General features: G+C 38.7%; 1 protein-coding gene across 1 annotated transcript in view; it reads left to right on the top strand.

The window, feature by feature from the left end:
- The window catches only part of LOC115648511 (mannosyl-oligosaccharide 1,2-alpha-mannosidase IA-like), a 49,246-nt gene extending 25,789 nt beyond the window's left edge, over nt 1–23,457 (top strand). Inside the window, exons 3-6 of the mRNA XM_030556206.1 lie at nt 3,656–3,875; nt 5,072–5,244; nt 15,702–15,817; nt 19,793–23,457. Coding sequence (XP_030412066.1) covers nt 3,656–3,875; nt 5,072–5,244; nt 15,702–15,817; nt 19,793–19,919 — 636 coding nt within the window. The 3' untranslated portion in view covers nt 19,920–23,457. The remainder of the gene's footprint in view (nt 1–3,655; nt 3,876–5,071; nt 5,245–15,701; nt 15,818–19,792) is intronic.
- Nucleotides 23,458–23,860: the final 403 nt, after the last annotated feature.

Raw genomic sequence — 23,860 nt, 5'->3', positions numbered from 1 at the left:
GTTTAAACGCGTAGTGTAGACCAGGCCTATATCTGCCAAAACCCAGCACATTTTTAGTTCCCAAACCACAGTTTTCATAAATGTGTGAGGATTTTTTTTCAAACAGTTGTAATTTTTTAGCAAAGTTCTGTATCATGTGAGGGAAACTGAATTGCCTGAAAGGGGTAGCTGGGGGGATTCAAAGGAATCCAAAAGAGAGAGAAGAATAGATTGAGGAACTTCCTAAGTCAATAAGTGATTGCCAGAAAAAAGACAAACAGTGTCACTGGTAAAATCTTGGGCATAAGAGAGAGAAGGTAAAGTTAGTAGTTTTCAGAATTTGTTGGCTTTATTTTTGTAAGGTGCTCAGATAACACAACATAAGTGCCTAGATGGATAGATACAGTAAAAGTTAATAAAGAATTTTCTGCTGATGCTACAGACCTTTATTGCTTCTAAAAATAACATTTATAGGCATTTAAAAGGGAAGCAATAACTATGATCAATACTTCCCATGCATGGCTCAGTTTGTTGTTTTTATCTTTGTCTTTAATGGTTCCCTCTACTGTTGGGTTTTTTCCTTGGGGGGGAAGGGGGTGATTTAGTGTGGACTATCAAATTTATCTTCTCTTTAATTTATCTTCCAGCCATCCTTTTGGGTTTTATTATTATAATGGAATAAGCTAAGCATTTGGTGGATGACTGAATAAACAGTAGCTTGGTTCATCTTTAGTCACTTTCAAGAGCACATGGGTCACATTCCCTGTGACTGTCATCTTATGTTTTCAGATTTTTCTTTATGCCTCCCATTTAATCTCATGATATTTACACCTCTACTCCGATATAATGGCCGTGATTTAAAGAGTCCGGTGCTCCAGCCGCTACAGGGAGACCTGGGTCCTTTAAATCACCGACAGAGCTCTGGCAGCAGGGCTCAGGCGGTGATTTAAATGGCCCGGGGCTCCACACGAATTCGAATATAACAGGTAAAGCAGCGGGGCATGGGTAGCACTTTAAAGAGCCCAGGGCTCCCCGCTGCTTTTCCATGTTATATCTGAATTTGTGTTCTATCGGGTCACGTTCTATCGGGGTAGAGGTGTAATGTATCTTCTGGTACATCCATAGTGTGTTCAGATTTCCCTAAATCTTGTAATGACTGACTTCACCTACTTCTAATTCTTTCTCACTAGTATATTTCACCATTTTTATTGCTGGGTTTTTCAAAGGTCTCCAAAATATCTTTATCATTCATTGAGAACTGCTTTGGCAGAACTCTAAGCTCATGTGGAGCTCGGCTGGCTTCAGCCGCATGCCAGGGTTTCATGTGGGTAGGCTCCTGCAGCTACATGTTTCTCAGTACATGTCAGAACTGTAGTTTGTTCATTTTTGGAATATGTAAAGTACATCAATTTGAATAACACTTTTTTGTAAAGGAACCATTCAGTGCACAAGAATTACTCATTACTTATAACACTGCAAGCTGGGAACGTGCTGCTTTATTCAATTATGTAACAGACAGAGCAGGGAGGAAAAGACACGCTAGCTAAACAGGAAGTAAGGGAGGGCTGCATCATAACTGCAACTCATAATGTTCTAAATAGCCCTTGATGATCACTAGACTACGTCCTTCCTGTCTTAATTTACAGCCCAGATATAATATTTTAAATAACCAGGGGCTGTTCTTTCTCTCTCATGGAGTAATGCATCTCCGCGACAGCTGGGGCCCCCTACAGAGTCGTGGCATGAACCTGATCCTGACATCTTGTGATTCCACCTCTATTTAAATAGACTTTAAAGACAAGAGTCCAGTTTGCTCTGAGATAGTACCCAGAATCCATGTGGGCTGGCGAGTATTGAAACAGTTTAGATTTAGGTCTTGCAACCAGTCTCAGCCTCCCAGGTTTTGCCTTTGTCCCTTGACCACCAGGACTGGTAAATTTTTCTTTTGGCTTTTATATTTTACAGGAGTAGGCACAGCATCTACCTCCTTGATGAGTTCTTTGCTGTAGGCACTCAAGGTCATTCTTGCATTCACTGTCAGGCTCAGTTCTGCTTTGCATTGCTGATATGTTTGTAGATTCATTGATCGCGGTAGCTGAAACCCCTGTATTTAACTCTGTTACTTTGTAAGGTCCCACGTTTTCCCTTTTAGACAATACATAGTGTGTACCTCCTTTGTGTCTTCCTTCACAAGGTAACAAACTTTCTGCTTTCTTCTGTTTGCTCTGTTTTTTCAGTCTACCCCTTCTGGGGTTGAGATGCTGTTTGCTTTGCATCATCTGGCTGAGTTTCCAACCTTGAGGCACTTAGGGCATTGGGCTGTTTTAAATTTACAAACAGATTCAAAATGAGCTCCTCTGCAGAAGAACCCCCCCTCCGGAGTCCCTTGCAGCTGGCTTTGCATTTTACTCAATGAATCAGTTTGATTATCCCTGCATTCTAAGGACAAATCTCGTAAGCTTTTCACTGCTTCCATTGCTGTTGCTAATTCTGCTGCTTTGGCCCAGGTTACATTCCCCTCTGACAGCAGTTGTCTTTGTTAATTCAAAGACAATTATTATTATTGATACCACAAACAACTCTGTTTCACAGCATGTCCTCTAGAATGCTTCCAAATTAGCAGTATTCCATTAGTCTTTTTAGCTGTGACACATACACAGGTACACTTTCACCATGCCACCTCATTCTAGTATGAAACTTGAAACATTCTGTAATAATGGTTGGCTTTGGTGTGTAGTACTCTGCTCAAATCTTTTGATGGTCATGCAGACTCTTGTCTCCTGGTTTCTGAAGTTGTAACAAACTCCTTGAGAGAGAGTGGGCTTTACTGTCAAACACGGGAAAATTGCTTTCTGTTTTGTCCGTATCAGTAATCTCATTTGCAAGAACATAGTGGCCCAATCTTCCAATGTATTGCTGCCAATCTTCATTTTCTGAATTAAACTCCTCAGTATTCCCATGAATTACCATTTTTATGTTCTTCCTCGTCACCAGTTTTGTGAAGAGACCCACGCAGCGCATAACAGACACACTTTAGTTGCAGTGCTGCAGTCTGGGAACCTGCTGCTGTATTCAGCTATGTAACAAACAGTGGGAGAAAACATACCCTAACAAAACAAAGTAAGGGAGGAGGTGGAGCATGGCTTCAACCTCTAGTATTTTGAGTATCCCAATTAACCCTTTGATAACCACATTACTACACAATTATATCTGATACAATAACTATATCCTTTGAGTACAATAGCATTTTAAGATGGAAAATTTGCAAGCTGAATCACTGAAGCCATTAAAAAAATATCCTATACATATAAAATATGATTGTCATAAAACTATGGGGAAAATCAGAAAATGGTATTTTCTTATATTTTTAATTATTTCAACTTTTTTAGAAAATTTACCAGGTAATATACAGACATTCTCAGCAAATCATCATATTGTTATTGTATACCAACCTGCGCTGGTAAAGAACAGTTGCATTTTCTTTGGGCTTGAGGTTAATTAGCATTATTAGTGTCAAATTCAAAGCAAAAACTATACTGAAGATAAATCTGAAAACAAAAAAAGCTGGATAGGTATAAATGTATTACTTTTCTATTTTGTGCAATTTTGCCTCTGTTTTTCACACATAATACTTTACCAAATAATAAATTTGGTCTGAAAATGTATATTTTTGCAGTCCATTGAAACCCATCTGATCCGGAAATCTAGTGGAGGTCTGACGTACATTGCTGAGTGGAAGGGTGGCCTGCTCGAACATAAAATGGGACATCTGACCTGTTTTGCTGGAGGCATGTTTGCACTGGGTGCAGATGGGGCACCTAATGATAAAACTGGGCATCATATTGAACTTGGTGCTGAAATTGCTCGCACGTGTCATGAATCTTATGATCGTACAAGTAAGTACTGTATTATGAATTTTGAGAGATTAGCTGTGCTTTAATCTTTGTCTATAATTCTGTCCTGGTTAAAACAGGTGCAGAAGATATTGTATGGTGCTCTGTTAAATTAATGTAGAGTCCTTTTTGTTCCCTCATTGAAACTATTGTTTTGCTCTGAATAGTGACTCTAAAAATGGTTCCTCTTTGTCAACAGATACGCTATCTCTGTCTGTTGCATCATATCGGCTTTCATTTGTGACAAAAATATTTTTGCTCCCTCCAGCTCTGTTGAGCCACCACAAATGAAATGGATTCTATTCATTTGTGCATATATAGAACTATTAATAATGTTCTAAATACAAGGACAAATTCTGCTCCGAGTTCTTCTTGTGTCACATTGAGCCCTCGTCCAGACTAACCCGCGGCATCGGCGGGTTAAAATCGATTGCTCGGGGATCGATATATCGCGTCTAGTCTGGACGCGATGTATCGATCCCCGAGCGCGCTTACATCGATTCCAGAACTCCATCAACCCGAACGGAGTTCCGGAATCGACATGGAGACCCGCGGACATCGATGCAGCGCCGTCCAGACGGGTGAGTACCTCGATTTTAGAAATTCGATTTCAGCTACGTTATTCCCGTAGCTGAAGTTGCGTATCTAAAATCGATTTTAATATCTAGTCTGGACGTGGCCTTAGACAATAGGGTTATACAAAGATGACTGAATGCAGAATTTGTCCTTCAAGATCATTCTTAAAGTTGCTGAAGCAGGAAGATGAAAGAACCCAGCCACGGTGAATTTGCCAGAGCAAACTGGAAAAAAATCAGTCACAATACACATGAAATATCCCACAAAGCAAGTTTTACGGTTATTCTTTGGAGTAAAACTGCAATTTAAAGCATTGATACAGCATATCCTTTTTGCACCAGCTATTGGGATTTCCCAGATATGACAATTATAAGAACGAGTTTGGACACCCATAGCTAAAATGTAGACTACATGTGTAATATCATTAACTTCATATGAAAGTATGATTTAATGTTTAGTAATCTACATAAATTGTCATGGTTTGTGCCTGAAAAGGAACATTTGTAGGTTTTAATACTATAGTTACTATGAACAAATACTCAAACAATTGGAAAATGTACAGTTAAAATTCTGCATACAGAATCACCACAAACATTGTTACACATTTTATTTTTATTATCTAGGTATGAAACTGGGACCAGAAGCTTTCAGATTCGATGGAGGTGTAGAGGCCATTGCTACAAGGCAAAATGAGAAATATTACATCTTGCGACCTGAAGTTATAGAGACCTATATGTATATGTGGAGATTCACTCACGATCCAAAATACAGGCAGTGGGGATGGGAAGCAGTAGAGGTAACACATTTTGTGGGATTGTCTGGTGGGTTTTTGGTTTGTTTGGTTGAGAGAGTGTTTTCCTATTACAATTTACTATCTTGATAAATGATTTACTTTTGCTACTACTCAATAACCGTAGATGTATTCATTTTGTGATTTGTGTGTCTAAAATTACAGGTGATGCAGTAAAATACTCTCTGGAGATTAAGATTAAATCAGATAATTTTGGCTTTGGCTAAATCTAGTCTTCCCAATGATCTACATCAGTAAAACACCTCACAGTTTTTCATTAGTTACCTCTTAGTCCAGAAATTCTGCAGGTCTGTACCAGGTGCATAGTCAGGGCTTACTGGGGAAATCTGAGCAGTGTCAGCTGAATGACCGCTAATATGCACTAAAATTGATTTGTAGGGGAAAATTTACATTATTCAATTTTTAGCAAAAGATGTTGTATCAGGGATATTTAATTATTGCATTTTGATGACACGATGAATAGGTTTCTTAAAGTAAATTTCAACCAAGGTTTCAAGTGACCAGAGATTTTTGATAGACAATTTTAGAGGTCTCAAAACTTAAGTCACTTTTGAAAATCTTGACCTTAATTCATATTGTTTAAGGCCACAAGTAACCATTAGATCGTCTAGTCTTACTTCCTGCGTATTACAGGCCACTATGTTTCATAGTTACCCCTGTACTGAGTCAAATAACTTTTGACTAAACCATAATTTGAGTTGAGTTTAAGCATCTCTTCCAGAAAGGCATCAGTCTTGATATGAAGACATCAAGAGATAGAGAATCCACCCCTTCCCTTGTTAATTTGTTCCAAAAACCAGTACTCACCCTCATGTCTGTCATTGTAATGCATCTTCTCCAGTTCTCAAATTGCTTTTGTGGCTCTGTTCTACTGTCTCTCCTGTTTTTCATCCTTTCTAAAATGTGGACTTCACAATTGTATTCAGTATTCCAGTATCAATCTCACCATTGCCATATACAGACATAAAATCTATTCTCAACTCCTACTCTTTATTAACCTGTTTATACATCCAAGGATCGCATTAGCCCCTGGTAGACACAGCATCTCACTGGGAGTGCTTATTGCGTTGTTTTCCACTATGACCCCTAGATACTTTTCAGAGTCTCTGCTTTCCAGGATATAGTCCTTGTTCCTGGATTATTAATTTTGTATCTGGCTGTATTAAAGCACATTTTTTTGAATGGGCCCATCTTACCAAGCAATCCAGATCGCTCAGTGTTAACTGAATTGTTGTGCTGTTAATGCAGATGTTTCCATAAATAACAGCCTTACCTCTCACAATTCAGGTTCTCCTTCTGCCAAGTCTTGTAAATCATAATCTTTTGTTTAACATTAAAAATTCAACATTATAAATTCGGGTGAACACAGATTCAGCATTTTGAATTCAAAACAGGTTAAAGTAGATTGAAAAAATGCGTAAGACAGAACACACAGCTTGTTTAAACTTAAATATATTTCCCAATTTAAAAAACTGGACAGAAAAATTATAGTACATGAAAACATATATATAAATAGGTATATTTTGAAGGTTGGCTAACTTAATAGGTCTATTTTGAAGTGTTACGCTATAACATTTTCCCCCTGGATATCAGTTCCTTTTCCAAACACAACAAATAATCCTGCACTGTAGTAGGAACTGGGGTGAGCATCACTTGCAAGCTAAAAAGTGCAGATAGCTTGCTTGGATTTATAACAAAAATAATGAATTATGAGATACACATATGTAGCAAGACACAGATTAATCTTGAACAACCTCTAAAGTGGGTAGAGGTGATAGATATTGCAGTAATAGTTAGTGACTGATTTTTACTCCATATATTTTTTGGGAATGCTCCTTCTGTCAGATTGCTAGTTTTAGACACGGCATCTACATTTCCTCTGTTTTTCTGAGTATGTGATTTGAAATATAACAGCTTTCTCTACATAAACATATATTTACTTTAGACAGTTCAGTGGAATTTGTGAGACTAGTGTGAAAAACATGGGGGACTACTGTCTCAAGAAATTGAGAATGGGATATATTGTCATTCACATCCAGGTTATGACGTTGGATCCAACCTATGTTTGTTAGTGACTGAAAAATGTTACTCTGATGATCCATATCCAAACATCCAGCCATACAATATAATTTACAGTATTATATTCCTGGATTATTAAAATGTAATATAAATTCTCAGTGCCATAAAACTCTGACCCTTATTTTAAGTGTATTTAAATTCTCTAGGACTAACATCTCCCTGGATTTTGCTTCAAATGAATAATCTGTTCTGAAGACTGTTATGTTAGACTCTGTCCCCTCTGTTAGTATATTATGGTACTTTAGGTATTTAAAATAAAGCACGTAATAGAGGAAAATAGATAAAAAGATAAATTATGTTTAGTCTTAACACTATTACTGACCTATCTGCAAGGTTACAAATACAGGAAAAGGCAAATTGAAATATATTTGAAACGAAGGCAATAATAAAAAAAAAAAAGACTAGCACTGAAGTAAAAACTACTACATAAAAACATTTATTTCAAGCAGAGTTGCTCCATACACACAACATAACTGACACAAACCCAGAAAAGTAAGAAAATAAGAAGTTAGGTCACCTTACTGCCCAGACTCGGTACTCCTCTGCCCATAAGAGCCCACCTTACTATAATTACTACTCCTAGACTCACATGCCATGACTTACATGCCATGACTTTAACTCTGTCCCTATTGGGCACACCCTTTACTAAATTATTTTTCATCAACACTAATAGTTGTGGATGTGTGAGCTAAGTTTGGTTATGTTGGGAGAAGGGTAGTTCGGTAAGTGGACATGGGTGGAAAGGGAGTTAAAAGGCATGTTGGCCCCACAGAGATAACAAAATTAGGTTGTGATGAATGGTCTGTTTTGGTAATAAGCGTGTGAGTAGATGGTATGGACAGTTAAATAAGTGAATTTTTTATTTTCTTTTCTGGATTTGTTTCAGGTATGGTTGCGGGGGGGCAACCCTTACTACTTCACAGGGAAGTTTTTTGGGTATTAATTTCCTAGTTTTTGACATTATTAATTGGAAGCTGGAGTTTGGCAGCGAAGAGGTGAGGGGGAGATGGGAGGTCAGATGTGGTGGGTGCTAATGCAGGGGCTGACAGAAATTTTATCTGTCAGTAATTGCACATAAGCTCTTGTGTGTCAGCGAATGAATACAGATCCTTCTTTGTTGTAGGATAAAAATCTTTTATTCACACCTGGCTTCCATCAGTCACTCAGGCTTGAGTGCCCGGAGCCCCGATCAATCAATCCGTTTGTGTGGGCAGCACAAACTTTCGGTAATGGTTAAAATAACCCTCAATCCAACATCTACCTCTTGCACCAAATCTAATCAGAGATTATCAAATTATGGGTACATGGAAAATATTTTAAGAGATATCTGTCAACAATGAAAAGTAGGACTACTACCAAGGAAAATTTCAGCCAGATCCCAACTTCAATGACTACCCTTTAAACATTTACGAAAAAGAAACCAAATAAAAACTATATAGAAAATTCAAAGGGTACAAAAACTAATCCTGTGTGAAATTTCATACTGATTAACCACCTACTTTTAAATAAAAGAAGAAATCTATGCCTCATTTTAAAGCTCATTTTAGAAAACAATCCTAACTATGGAGTCACTACCAGATGCCGTAGTACAGAAATAACATATTAATACAGGTTTATCTAACAACACAGTCCTGGAGTTTCTTGTAAAATTCAGTGTTAACGATGTTGACTGTTCAGCTGGATAGTAAAATGCTTTTCACACAAATCCAAACTACTTCCCATACCTTTCCTGGTGCCAACTATCCCTTACACAATTGCAAAAAACTCTGCCTTCTATAATTCTTATGCTTGCTAATACAAAATTATTTGCATTTATCAACATTAAATTTCATCTGCCATTTTGTTTCCCAGTCATCCAGTTTTATAAGATCCTTTTGTAGCTCTTCGCAGTCTGCCTTGGACTGAACTATCTTGAATAGTTTTATGTCATCTGCAAATTTTGCCACTTTACTGTTTACCCCTTTTTCCAGATCATTTATGAATATTTTAAATAGGACTGGGCCCAGTACAGACCCCTGGGGGGGCACCACTATTTACCTCTCTCCATTCTGAAAACTGACCATTTATTCCTACTCTTTGTTTCCTATCTTTTAACCAGTTACCAATCCATGAGAGAACCTTCCGTGTTATCCCATGACTGCTTATTTTGTTTAAGAGCCTTTGGTGAGGGATCTTGCAAAGGCTTTCAGAAAATCTAAATACACTACATGCATTGGATCTCCTTTGTCCGCATGCTTGTTGACCCCCTCAAAGAATTCTAGTAGATTAGTGAGGCATGATTTCTCTTTACAAAAACCATGTTGACTATTTCCCAACAAATTATGTTCATCTGTGTCTGATAATTTTGTTCTTTACGATAGTTTCAACCAATGGCCTTATCGTCTTTGAGCGCTCCTTTAGCATCTTCATCGTTCAGTCGCCCTACTGCTCGTTTAGCAGGTTTCCTGCTTCTGATGTATTTTTTAAAAAAAATTGCTATTACTTTTAGAGTCTTTGGCTAGCTGTTCTTCACATTATTTTTGGTCTTTCTAATTATATTTTTACAATTCATTTGCCAGAGTTTATGCTTTTTTCTATTTTCCTCATTAGGATTTATCTTCCACTTTTTAAAGGATGCCTTTTTGTCTCTCACTGCTTCTTTTACTTTGTTGTTTAACCACGGTGGCTCTTTTTTGGTTCTCTTACTATGTTCTTTAAATCGGGGTATACATTTAAGTTGAGCCTCTATTATGTCTTCAGAAAGTTTCCATGCAGCTTGCAGGAATTTTACTTTTAATTTCTGTTTCACTAACCTCCTCATTTTTGTGTAGTTCCCCTTTCTGAAATTAAATGCTACAGTGTTGGGCCGCTGTGGAGTTTTCCCTGCCTCAGGGCTGTTAAATTTGATTATATTATGGTCACTATGACCAAGCGGTCCAGCTATATTCACCTCTTGGACCAGATCCTGTGCTCCACTTAGTACTAAATCAAGAATTGCCTCTCCTCTTGTGGGTTCCAGGACTAGCTGCTCAAAGAATCTGTCATTTATGGTGTCAAACTTTCTCAGCATCCCTTCCTGAGCGGTGTAGGTACCCAGTCAATATGGGGATAGTTGAAATCCCCCAATATTATTGAGTTTTTTATTTTAATAACCTCTCTCATCTCCTTGAGCATTTCAGAGTTACTAACACCATTTTGGTCAGTGGTCTGTAATATAGCGCTACTGCTAGATTCTTATTTTTCAAGCATGGAATTACAATCCATAGAGATTCTATAGTACAATTTTGTTCATTTAAGATTTTTACTTCATTTTATTCTACACTTTCTTTCACATATAGTGCCACTCCCCTTACCAGCATGACCTGTTCTGCCCTTCCAATATATTTTGTACCCTGGTATTACTGTGTCCCATTTATTATCCTCATTCCACCAGGTTTCTGTGATGCCTATTATATCAATATCCTTATTTAATACTAGGCACTCTACTTCACCCATCTTATTATTTAGACTTCTAGCATTGGTATATAAGCATTTTAAAAAATTGTCACTTTTTGGCTGTCTCCTATTGCATGACTTACTAAAGTCAAGATATATCACATCATCTGCTTCCCGCATCCAGAAATCTTGTTACTCTGTCAAAGGAGGATTTTAGGTTGGTTTGATGTGGGTTTCTTGACAAATCCATGTTGTCTGTTAGTTATCATCTTCTTATCATCTTCTAGGTGCTTACAAACTGATTATTTACTCCACTATCTTTCCGGGTACCGAAGTTAAGTGTCTGGTCTATAATTCCTTATTCCTCTTTTCATACCTTTGCCCTTTTCCAGCCCAGGATCTCTCTTGTCCTCCATGAATTCTCAAAGATAATTGCTAATGATTCAGAGATCTCTTCAGACAGTTCCTTAAGTATTCCATAATGTGTTTGCCTCCTTGAAGACATTTAACTTGTCTAAGTGATTCTTTCCCTATTTCAGCCTCAAGTCCTATTTCATTTACACTGTTCACTTTCTTAGTTGTCCAATCACTGCTAACTTTTTTGGTGAAAACCGAAACAAAAACAGGCATTTAAAACTTCGACCACTGCTGCGTTTTCTGTTATTGTCTTGCCCTTCACATAGAGTAAATGGGCCTGTCCTTATCTTCCTCTCTTTTATATGATTCTTTTTTTGAGTTTCAGGTTGTTGTAGATCTCCTGATCAAATCAGGAGTTTAATGATGATTGAGTCTAATATGATGGAATCTAGTACACTGTGCTAGAGATCTTTCTTTTAATACCTGTAGGGATTACAGGGACTATCCTGTGATAGAGGGAGCCCTACTAATGAAAGGAAAATTAGAGCTGTCTGTCACTTAACCGTGAGAGTAATTAACCATTACGACAACTTACGGAGAGTTGTGGTGGATTCTCCATCACTGAACACCTTAAATCAAGAGTGGATGTTTTTCTAAAAGATGCACTCTAGGAATTATTTTGAGAAAGTTCTTTGGGCCTTTATGTTATACAAGAGGTCATACTAGATGATCACAGTGGTCTGTTCTGGCCACTGAATCTGTGATTCCACGGAGAACCTGTGATTCCACGGAGAACATCTGAGAGCGTGATCAAATCTTGTTTCCTCTCTCTGAAAATTTAGTTTTGTAAACAAAGTTAATTTCTTCTATAAACTTATTTGGAGGGGGGGGTTCATGTGCTGGTCCCTATGTCTATTCAATATATGGGTATGCAAGTGCATCATACACCTCAAACTGGCAAATCTTGCAAGTAATATCTCTTGGTCTGTGCCAGCATCATGGATTGTCTCATGCTAAGTACCCACACTATAACTCTGCTTTTGAGTCCAGTCCTTCTGAGGGACGTTTTTAGCCCAGAAGAGGATACGATCTCAAGGAGGAATTAAATCCCTTTTCTGACTGCACGCCGAAGCTTCCTTCCACTGGCACTGACAGTACCTCCAATGGAGACTGACCCAGCCTTCTTATCAGCTGAATATGATGTCCTGGACGAACCACCACCTCCCAGAGAGATTAGCTCAGATGGGACTTCAGTATTTTTGCTGGACCCCATCCTCTGCCCAAGCAGGATTATCCTCCAAGGGATCACTGATATTCTGCTTTGGGGGGCCCTGCCCCTCCCCCCCAAACCAGCTTTTGTGACCCTTCTTGCTGGCCCTTTTGGGGTCCATGGGATCTTTATGCACAACACCCAGGACCTGTGCACTCTACCAGAGAATCATTTTCCTTCTAGGCAACAACAATTGGCTTTGCAGGAGTATGTGGAAGAGGAAGACGACAAGCTGGATTTGCCAGTACTGGACATACCAACAGGAGTATCTGTCTCACCAATGAGGCAATTACTCCATCTTCACCATCCTCACCTGATGACCATAAACAATATCAATAATTGTTGCGGAGGATGGTGGCAATACTTCAGATCCCATTAGAAATTAACGATATATAACACAAGCACTTGGATACCCTGCAGCCTATAGGACCCAGTCAAGTAGCTCTCCCAGTGAATGAAACCATTATAGAACCAGCTAGAGTATATGGCCTACACAAGCAATGTGTACCCTATTCCCCTAAAAGGGCTGAGAAACATTATTTTGTGTTAGCAAAAGGGACAGAAATCTTGTTCACCCAAGCTGCCCCAAAGTCCCAGGTAGTGCAAGCAGCAAAGGAAAGATCCAGGTAGCAACACACTAAAACAGTTCCTGTGCACAACAGTGTGAAACAGCTGGACCTTCCCATGTCCACAGGGTTTGGTTTTGGATGTTGCTGCCTGGGTCTTTCCATGGCTGCTTGTACTACTAGGGACTTTAGGGCAGGGTGGGACATCCTGGAGTTCAGAATCTCTAACTACGAAGCCCTGTTAGCGGCATATGACTTTATGAACTACTCATAGTTCCTGGAATTCAAAGACAAATTCCACCAGGAGGAAAGGGCCTAATTCCAAACCCTTGTTAAGGAAGGTAGAATCGTGACTAAAACCTCATTGCAAACTGCAGTTGGCGCGGCTGGTATCCCGTCAAGACGTACAGTGACCACAATAGTAATGTGGCGAGAGTTGTGGCTTTATCTTTAGGGTTCTCCAGACAGGTTCAGAACTCCACTGAGGATTTGCCTTGGATTAAACCAGTATCTTTACGGAGAAAACAGATGAGTTTTGCACTCCATGTAAAAGACTCCTGGACAACTCTCTGCTCCCTGGGCATTTATATCCCAGCCACAGAAAGGAGGTGTCATTAACAGGTGTATGAGCCAAGTCCCTTCTGCAGTCTTTCTACCACAGAAGACCATAAAAATCACCACACAAGCATTGGAGCATGCAGAGCCCAAGATATGCAGTCCCACCCAGCAGAGGCGGATTAGGGTTTTTGAGGCCTTAGACTAAAGCAAGTGGGAGTCCCTCCCCACCCCTTCTGCCTGAAGTGTCCCCATTCCCCCACCGCTCCTGCCAGGAAAATGGGGTCAGGGCACGGGGGCTTCTCTCTCTCTCTCTCACACTCACACTCACACACACACACACACACACACACACACACACACACACGACCATGCTCCCCGGCAGGAGCACCAAGGAGTCAGGGTGCAGGGGCATCCCTTTTGGCCGGGGCCCTTGGGTATAGGCCCCATTGGCCCAGTGGCTAATCTGCCACTGCCATCCACCTTGACAACAGCCATCCAACCTCATCCAGCAGCTAAAGGTTACTTTTGATAGGATGCTCGAGAGTTGCAGCCTTCAATAATGATGCCATCTCCACCTGTTTCTAGAGTGTGCTTTGGTGGTCACCTTGCATATTCTGCGCACATCTAGAGGGCTATAATAATGGACAAGTGGATACGAGACATCATCCACTTCGGCTTCACCATCAAGTTTCTTTCCCCAAAACTCCCTTCCAGCCCTTCTTCAAGAACCACTCTTACAAGGAGCAACTCCAACAGAAGGTGGACTCTCTCCTGGTTCAGGGAGATATAGAGTAAGTGCCACCTCATGATCAAGAGAAAGGGTTTACTCAACTATTTTGTAGATCCTAAGAAAAAGGGAGAATGGAATCCAATTTTTAACCTATGTCAGCTAATTTATTTATTTATTTTTGCAAATTAAAATTCTGCATGGTTATGCTGGCATCAGTAATTCCCTCCTTGGAGAAAGGCACATGGTTTGCAGCCCTTGATGTGAAAGGTATTTTCACCCATCCCACAGAAGTTTCCTCAGTTTTCTGGTAGGACAGGAACACTACCAGTTCAGAGTACTCCCATTTGTGCTGGCAGCAGTACCCAAGAACTTTGAGAAGGTCTTTTCAGTGGTCGCAGCACAGATGAGATAAAATCACTACACTATCTTCCTGTACATGGACAACTGGTTTGTAACAGGCAGATCGTATCTGGAAGTTGTCGACAATCTTGTCCTTGCTCCATTTCCTGGCATACTTGGGAACATGCCTAAACATGGAGAAGTCTACTCTGACTCCCAAGCATCTCATAAACTTTATAGGGACACTCCTGGACACGATCACAGTAAGGGCCTACTTCCCAGCAGACAGATTCCATACCAGGAGCAGTCTGATAAAAACAAGTCAATAACAAACCCCGAACAACAGTCCAGGTCCATCTTTTCTTGCTAAGCCACATGGCCTCCTGTACTTACATAATTTCGTTCACCAGGCTACATCTCCGTTGTCTGCAAGCCTGGCTCAGGGCAAGATATACATCAGATAGACATAGCACAAATACCGTAGTGACAATCTCCATCAGTGTCAGTGCTTCACTTACCTTTTGGACAAATCTGAAACACATGTATTGGAGTCCCCTTTATGCCTCCTACACCCAATGTGACAATAATCAGGATGCATCCCTCATAGGCTGGGAAGCCCACATGAGTAGTCACAAGATATGTGGACACCTCAGAAGACAGAAAGCATATCAATCTCTTGGAACTAATGGCAGTCAGACAGGCCTGCAATGCATACGATCCCAGTGTGCCTAGATAATGTCAGACAACATGATGACCCTCTTCTATATAAACAAACAAGGAGGGGCAAGATCCACTGGCCACAGATACCTGGTGCACATGCATACCCACATGTGGAACACAGATAGGGACCATCCATCTCAAAGAACCTCCTTTTATAGGTAAGTCACCTCCATTTTTGTTTTTTTCCTCCCCAACTATATAATTATGCCAATATATGCACCGTGTCAAAAGTAAAAGTACAAGAATTCTAAATATATTTATCTAGTTCTGCAATTTCAAATCTTTCCCAAGGACACTATGACAAAAGGGTTCTCATTTAGCTGCAGTGTAATTGGATTTGGCAGACTAATAGTAAAATTGACAGAAGATTAATTTTCTTTTACTTAATGTTTTTCTCTCATGAATTCAGGCACTGGAACAACATTGCAGAGTAGATGGTGGCTATTCTGGAATTAGAGATGTTTATAGCAACCATCAAAGCCATGATGATGTGCAGCAGAGTTTCTTCCTTTCAGAGACCCTCAAGTAAGTTAGCAAGGAGACTTAATTTATATTAATGAATCTCTACAGATCTTCTTTACAGATGAGTACTTACCATTAGTAGTCTTGACATTCAAGTAATGTAAAATCTGACTGGAACAGTATGCAGCTTTTGTTACGTGGCAGGAAGACAGATTGTATTTTTATTAATAAACTGAATTCTGTGACTTTTGAAAATATCTTTACCTCAGTTAAAGACATTTGATACTTACTGTTAAGAAATTACATCTCGCAATTTTGATAGGTTCTAGTTATGCATGCCAATACCAACATTGCTGTTTTACCAGACAAGATGGTGAGATTGTCCTCTTGTACTGAATACTTTTTATTTCAGGTATGGAGCAGGAAAAAAGCAACTAACTTTTATGGTAAATTCATACAGCCTTGATAAGAGAACAAAGAAGGGGCCCTCCTTCTTTCCTCAGCTTTTAATGAAATAAAGGAAATCTTGCATCAATCTTTTCCCCCCATTTCTTTCTATTCTTTGCAACCCAGCCTTGTATAATAACGATATAATCATGCAGTTTCTACTGAAAGTGTATTTCCCTAGTGGGTTTTTAATTTTGTGTCCATATATGTGGGATTTTTTAAGAGCATACTGTACAATCTAGTATTCTGCCTCCATAATACAGTCGTTTAAGTCATCCATGTGAGGATTTTGACCAAACAAAATTGTTATGGCTTCTTGGAGATTTTGCTGTCAACTATCGTTGACCCAACAGGGTTTCTGATTATATTAGTTGTAATAGCTCAGTCTGAAACCATGCTCCAAAACACACTTTTTTGTGAAAGAATAAAAAAAACAAAAACCACTTAACAGTCAAACACCCTTTTTGACAGTTTCATGCATAGGGAGGACTGAAGAGAGAAGCTTTTTCTGAAGCCTAGCATCTCCCACAGTTTTCCTTCATATGGGCTATTCCCTTCCTGTCTGCTGTTTCTGGAGGCAGTTCAAAGCTGTAGGACAGCCTGTGCTAGCCACACCCTTTTCTCCAGCCCGCTGTCAGATCATCTACCTCCATAACAGAAGTCAGTGGAGGTTCCCTTTGCTTCCAAACTTTCCTTTGCCGCCTTATTTTTGCTTTGTTTTGTTTTCAGGCTGTACCGAGCACCCTTCTTTGTTCAATCCTCCTCTTAAACCAGGTATTTAGCGGCACATGGCTGAAGCCACTTGGAGACCTCTCTTTCAGGGATGGTACAGCAGCCACTTGAGCACTGGACTAAGCCTAAAAGGTGCCCCGTCTGTGAGGCAGCTTTAACAAGCTTTACAGAGGGCAAGTTATGCCTTGCCTGTTCTCAGCCATCCAGCCCTAGCACTGCTAGGATACAGAGCTTTGAGTCAGACAACTATGCTGGTACCCCATCTCTTCAAGAAACACAGAAAAGTCTGATCAGCGGAGACAGAGAAGAATAGGCAGAGGTTGTAAGGATGAGGGAGGACTTTATTTAGATGTCCAAGAGGGTAAGTCCTGGGACAACTCAGGACCATAAGGATAAGACACTAGTAGGGCTCCCAGTCCTACCCCAAATCCTGAAATGGGTCCTAAGTGCTCTTGGGGTGGAAGCAGGGTTCACGATCAGCCCCACCTTCCTCTCAGCTTGATTCAGAAAACTAGCAGTGAATTCCCATCCCCCAACCTAGGGTAGTGGGAGTCTACACAGGAGGACTCCCAAGAGAGAAATTTCTAGAGGACTCATGACCCTGCGCAAGGCTAGGCACAAAAGACCCCATTCAGGGCACAGCCCGCTGACCATGCTTGCAAAGCATGTAAATATATATAAGGTATTCATTCTCTGACCCAGACACGACTTCCTCTGCTGAGGAAGGAGAGCTATAATCAGACTCTGATTATAAGCAGGACACAGACAAACTGCACCCAAGTTTTCTCCCCCACCCCCCACACCCTCCTTTGAAAAGATTGAAGCCGTGTGCAAAAAGATTTTATCCATGATTCAGTTTGTCTAAGCATGCCCTCAAGCCTTAAGAGCAAATACCTCCCTTCCAAATCTTGTCCTTAGGCAGCAATTCCCCTGCATGCATCCTTTGAGGAGGTAATCTGGGGGAGAGGGAATCTCCTGAAAGGAGTAAATATGTTAACAGCCATGTTCTCAATTTCTACAAGCTTCAAGAGCCAAAGAATGCTCTCACAAATGTACCTAAGGTTGATGCTGCCATAGGTTCTCTAGCAAAGGATATGGTTATTCCATCCAAAGGGGACTTATTCCCCAAGGATCCAACAAATAGGAAGGTGGAAGCCAACCTGAGAGCAGTGTCATGGCTGAAGGACCTTAAAGCCTGTACAGGCAGAGATCAACCCAACTTTACATCTATGCAACATCAGTCATGGCAGATACGTTAGTGGATGCTATGAGGTTCTCTGCCAGGGCTATGGCATCCAGCTCAGTACCCAACAGATACATATGGCTTCCTACCTTCCTCACTCCAGAAGAGTCCTGTGCTCATCTAAATTCACAGGATTTTTCCTCTTAAGAGAAAAATTGGACAAAATAGTGGCTGGAAGTGCTGCCAAACTTACAGTTCCTTCCCCTCTCCAATTAGTGCTCTAAGAGGGGACTACAAACCCACTGGGTCAACATTTTATTTGAATAGTTACAGTATAAGCAAGGACTCACTGCACCTAGTTACTTTGTTGGCATTGGAATGACCTTTATTAATTAATTTTTTACACGTTTTTACACAGCTTTGGAATGAATCCTTTGGCAGCAGACTGGAGAAAGGGGCATGGCTAGCACAGGCTGTGCTACAGCTTTGAATTGCCTCCAGAAACTGCAGACAGGAAGGGAAGAAATTTTCCATTTTATTAGAAGGCAATTGAAATCAGAATGTTCCAAAGCTGTTCTAATATGTTTTATAACATATTTTTAATGTTTTTGTTTACTTTTAAACAGTGGCACTGGTTCATTTAACCAGGTACTTTAAAATGAGAAACATACCTGACGGCTTACAAATATTCTGATTTCCGTTACCTTCTAAAGGGAAAGCTGATCCTTATGGTCCTTTATAGCCTTGGGAGCCTTGCATACACTGTTCCTGTCACCAAGGAAGTTCCACCTGTTTTATCAACATTGGGAAACCTTTTCAGACAAACCGTAGTGTAGACACAGCCATTGTGGCAGCCTCAGCTGAAAGTGGCAACTGCACTGTGCACTGAATGACAAAGGTAAAGAAAGATACAGGGATTTCTAAAAAATATTTTGATTATATTTTGCTATACAACTTTGTAATTTGAAAAATGTAAAGTACTTTAAGAGGTTAAGTATAGAGGTAATAGTGAAAAAGTCAGCATTTGTCAACAGTTCCCATGCGGTGGAACTTGAGTGTACAATTTATATCTGTACTACAGTATCTCCAAGAACTTGGTATGTAACAGTGAGTAAATGTTGTTGTTTTTAATGGTGATTATTATATTACTGTTAATATATTCCTATTAGTAAACATTTACCCATGGTATTGTTCCGATCACTGTTTTTTATTTAAATATCATGCCTTGAACCAAATCGTGCTCTTATGAGTAAGGCAAACAGGATTTGACGTGCAGTAAATTCACTCAGTTTTCTTTTTATGCATGTGGTCATTTATAAAAGCTTGTCATGACTGTATATTGCTGGAATAATATGTAACAGAAAAGGAAGTGCTGTTTAACTTTAAGAACCTAGACTTTATATCTTCATTTATCAAAACAGGAATTTTTACATCACCACCTGCTACTGTCAAGCCTTGAAGCCAATTTTAATTAAGTAGTCCCAATGCTTGGTGCCAAAACATTAGTAAATGTCACTGGTTGATAATGTTTTACATTAGATCTGCTACCTAATATTTCCATCTATAGAAGTGGGGCATTAATATTTATCTGTGAAAATGAGTTAGTTCCATCTTTCTCTTCTTTAAAATTGAGATTGTTTCATGGTGCTGTCATGTTATCTGTTTTCTCTTGCCAGGTATTTATACTTACTGTTTTCTGAAGATGATCTTCTTCCATTTGAACATTGGATCTTCAACACTGAGGCTCACCCTCTACCAGTTCTTCACAGAGATGATGGAAAGAAGGAAGAAAAACACAAATAAAACAATGTTAAGTTAATTTTTGTTTCATTCCTTAGAAGTTTCTTTCCAGTTTTGGGCACACAATGCAGTTTTACTTTAATTCCTGAGATATTTTGAGTTTTAAACCAATTGTTTTGCAGTCTGTTATATTTGCCAGTAAATATTTATGAATGGACCTAAATTCATTCCAACAAAACTTTTAATCTTATTTTTCCAGCTGAACCACCTTTTTTTTTCTTTTTTTTTTTTTTTTTAAGAAATCTGACGTCTCTAGATTTCATTAAGCTGCAGTGTCATCTTTGCCAAATAGAATAGAGGGGTCTGCATGTTACTTGTTTCCTATTATACTTTTGATTTGACTGCAAAATTCTTTCCTCCTCTGTGAGGAGATGTCTGCTTTAAGCTGTAATATTTTGCCATGTTGCAAAAAGCCATAAAGAATTAAGTGTAAAGAGCTTTTTTTCGTTCTATGTTAATTTTTTTTTGTCTGTCATCTGAGACGAATCTTGTAACTGTGACAGCCTCTTCTTATGCGGGTCTATCGATTGGTAAAATATCTTCTGAAATTTTTAATCAATGACGTCTACGTAGGAATAGTTTCATCTCATGCGGACACAATTCTGTTTAAAACTGCAGTGTACTTTGAACTGAACCTAAACATTTTTACAAATCCATTACATTAGTTGGACAGATCCTAAGTTTTATTAAAACTCACCTTTTTGTTTTGTTTAGAATATCACTGCAAACTGAATTTTCTTCCATTTTCTAACTAGAGTTACTATCGCTTCTATAATCAGCTTGGTGTGAGCAAAATAAACAATTTGAAAAACTGGCATTATTGAATTATTAAAAAGGGAATTGTATCTTATTTATAGCTGTTTACGTAATCTGTTAGCTTTTTCATTTGACCGGATATGTGAGATAAATGAGATGTTATGAAATTCTTTCTAAAGTTAGGCTGCGAATTATGCCAATCAGAGAATGAGAGATGATTTTTTTAATCTGCTGTGGTCTTACTTTTCAACAATTCCATTTGGTTTACATTGTGAACTAAGACAGTCAGCTGGAACAAAGTAGTTTAATATAGATTATCAGAACAGGAGTTCTGAAGAGCTCAAAGGAAACTTAGCTTCTTTAAAAAAAAAAAAAAAAAAGTATTGTTTGCGTTGGAAGATGGAAATTGACCGGCATACAATTAGTACATTTTGGAAGCCCAGAACAAGAATGACCAAAGTTATAGAAATAAAACATGTTTAAAAATATTCTTCAGACATAAGGCCTAGATTATCAAGAAAAGTTACTTTTAATGGAATCACCAAAGGGAGAAATCAGGCACAATTCCTTTTCTATTGAGATTTATTTTGGAATAGTTTACATGAGTAATTCATATGGATATTAGGAACTTAACTTTTGATATGCAGACGGGATAACTGTACTGTATGTTCAGAGTTGGGTGTGACCACTGGCTTCCCAGCACAAAAAAGTACATTATTAGGTGGTGTGACTGCAAAGAAACCAACATGGTTCAGAACAGTAATTCTCAATTTTCTTTTAAATAAGTGCATGTGATGACTCAAATATCCTGCTTAGTCATTTAGGCACTATGGTTCCACAGCCGTAATTAGGTATAGATCTTCTTTCACAAAAGAACAAGACCTCCTCCCCGCCCCTTAGTGCTGGAAGTGCTGTAATATAGGTTTTTCAGGTAAAAATTAGGGACAAAGGAAACTTATTACCATTATGTCCTGCATTTTGGAGCAAAGCCAAATAACTTCCTCTGCAGATGCAGAGGGCCCTTTGCAGCCACACATGTTGTTCAACTGGATACAGAAATGGGTGTGTATCCCACGCAATCTGCCTGGGTGAAGGCAAGGCTGAAGGATCCACTGCTATGCTGCTATCCTCCCCCTTTGGGGTTTGGTGAGAACATAAAGCCTTTGTGAGGCTATGCATCATTGGGCTGAGTCTGCAGAGAGGACCTGCTGGGGGTCACATAACTTAAGTGTGAAGGGTCCTGTGCCACACACACATTTGCCTAGTGCCCTGCCTGGCTGCTCTTAATCAGTGCTGAGCTCAGGATTTGAGCCTTTGTTATCCATATGTCTTTGTTCATTTAACAATTATCAGTGACAAGGTAGTCACATTTTTAGGTATCTTGTATTTGATAATCCTGGCTCCATTAAAATGCATGGTAAATCTCTCATTGACTTCAGGGGCCAGGATTTGTATCTCTTGAGGATAATATTAACTGTGTCATCCTTTTCATTATGAAATTCCCCAATATAATACAAGATGTTTTTAAAAGGAATCTAATTTTGGAGTAAAAACTAATTTTTTCACTCCTTTCCACTCAAAAATAAAATGGCAATATTGAATTTTTATCCAATTACTTTTAGTCCGTAAACATCTTATGCTGCATGCTGTGTAATTTTTGTGTGCACGCTTCTGTGGGGCCTCATTTCTTTTAGTCAGATAATAAAACCAATAAAATCGGAAACACAGTTTTTGGAGACATATCTTTTGTTAACCTGGTTTTTACATTTTCCTGATCAGAGTCTCAAGATCACACTCTTAGGGGGGAAATTTATTGTACATACAAATTTCCCTTACTCCCAGCAAATAAAGGTAAAGAATGCAAAATGGTGATATAAATTGGGATTTAAGTATTTAGATGTAAATTTCATGTTGATTTCCCTGGAATACAGACATTTTGAAGAGTATAATTTTTCTGGTTTGGGAGTTATCATTTGAAAGAGCACAAAGTTGATACGTGATTCTGTTACTAACAATGTATTTGGTATTCAGGTGTACAAACTGCACTGTACTGTACCTTTTGTAAACTATGTAAGTAGACAAAAAGATTGTACAACATGTAGAATCTGCCAGCTGTAAGAATACCCTATTTTGTAAGTTCAGGAATATTGATTTTTTTTAAAAAGAACCCCAAAACTCCAAAGCGTGAAATGTTCTAGTGATCACCATTTAATCAGTCAGCTTTTACCAACTGTTAGCACACAGCTAATATGGTATTTTCCTAGTACTTACAATATGAAATTAACTGTGTGGAAACTGCTGATTTGAAGACCTCTGTATATGTAATTGATAATTCATATGGAAGAGAAACTGCTGAATTTGAAAAAATGTAAACAGTGTATTAAATACCTTTGTGAAGACATTGCCTAAACTCTCATTCCTTTTCAGCATATAACAGTTCAGTTAAGTTTACATGTTAAATTCTAAATGGTGAATAATTTAAATGGCACTTAAATTAAGTTGCAGAAACAACAATTGTTTTGATTGTTTGTGTAATTAATATTGCATATGTTTGTTGTCTGACAGTTCTACAATACCCAATGACTCTCTATTTCTATGGTGACTTCATCATATGTATTATCCATTTCTATCCATTAAATTGTTTTTGATTTGTACATATTCCATTTAGTCTTTTCCACCTTTATATAAATCTCTGATGTAATGAGATACATAACAGATCAAGATGCTTAATTTTTAAGAACTATATTTGTAAAAATTTCTCTATTGTGAATAAAGTCTTTTAATATATCTGTTCATTTTGTTAGTTTATTCTTTGTTATACTAAATGGTTGAAGGCACTTTATATTACAAGTATTACAGTATTTCAAAGGCTTGTAAATAAGTGCAGAAGTAAGTGCAATAATCTGCTTCATAGCCCTGATTGGGACACTGTTCTGCTGAATTCTAACCAGTAGCGCTGATAAATGCAGAATACTGCTAATCACTTTTTAAGGTATTGTAATTAATCAAAAAGTACCAATTAATGTCTGTGAAATAGGGTATAGAATTGTTGCTATAATAAATCTGTGGACATTACATCAGTCCTATTGAAGAAATATCTATTAGTAACAAAAAATAAAAAAGCAACAATATGGTAACCAACAGAACAAAATAAAAAAAGACAGGAAATTGGGAGGACAGAGATGACA

Source organism: Gopherus evgoodei, chromosome 3 (assembly GCF_007399415.2).
Source record: "Gopherus evgoodei ecotype Sinaloan lineage chromosome 3, rGopEvg1_v1.p, whole genome shotgun sequence".
Lineage (NCBI taxonomy): Eukaryota > Metazoa > Chordata > Testudines > Testudinidae > Gopherus > Gopherus evgoodei.
Note: the sequence above shows the minus strand (reverse complement) of the source record. Positions and strands in the feature narration are given on the sequence as shown.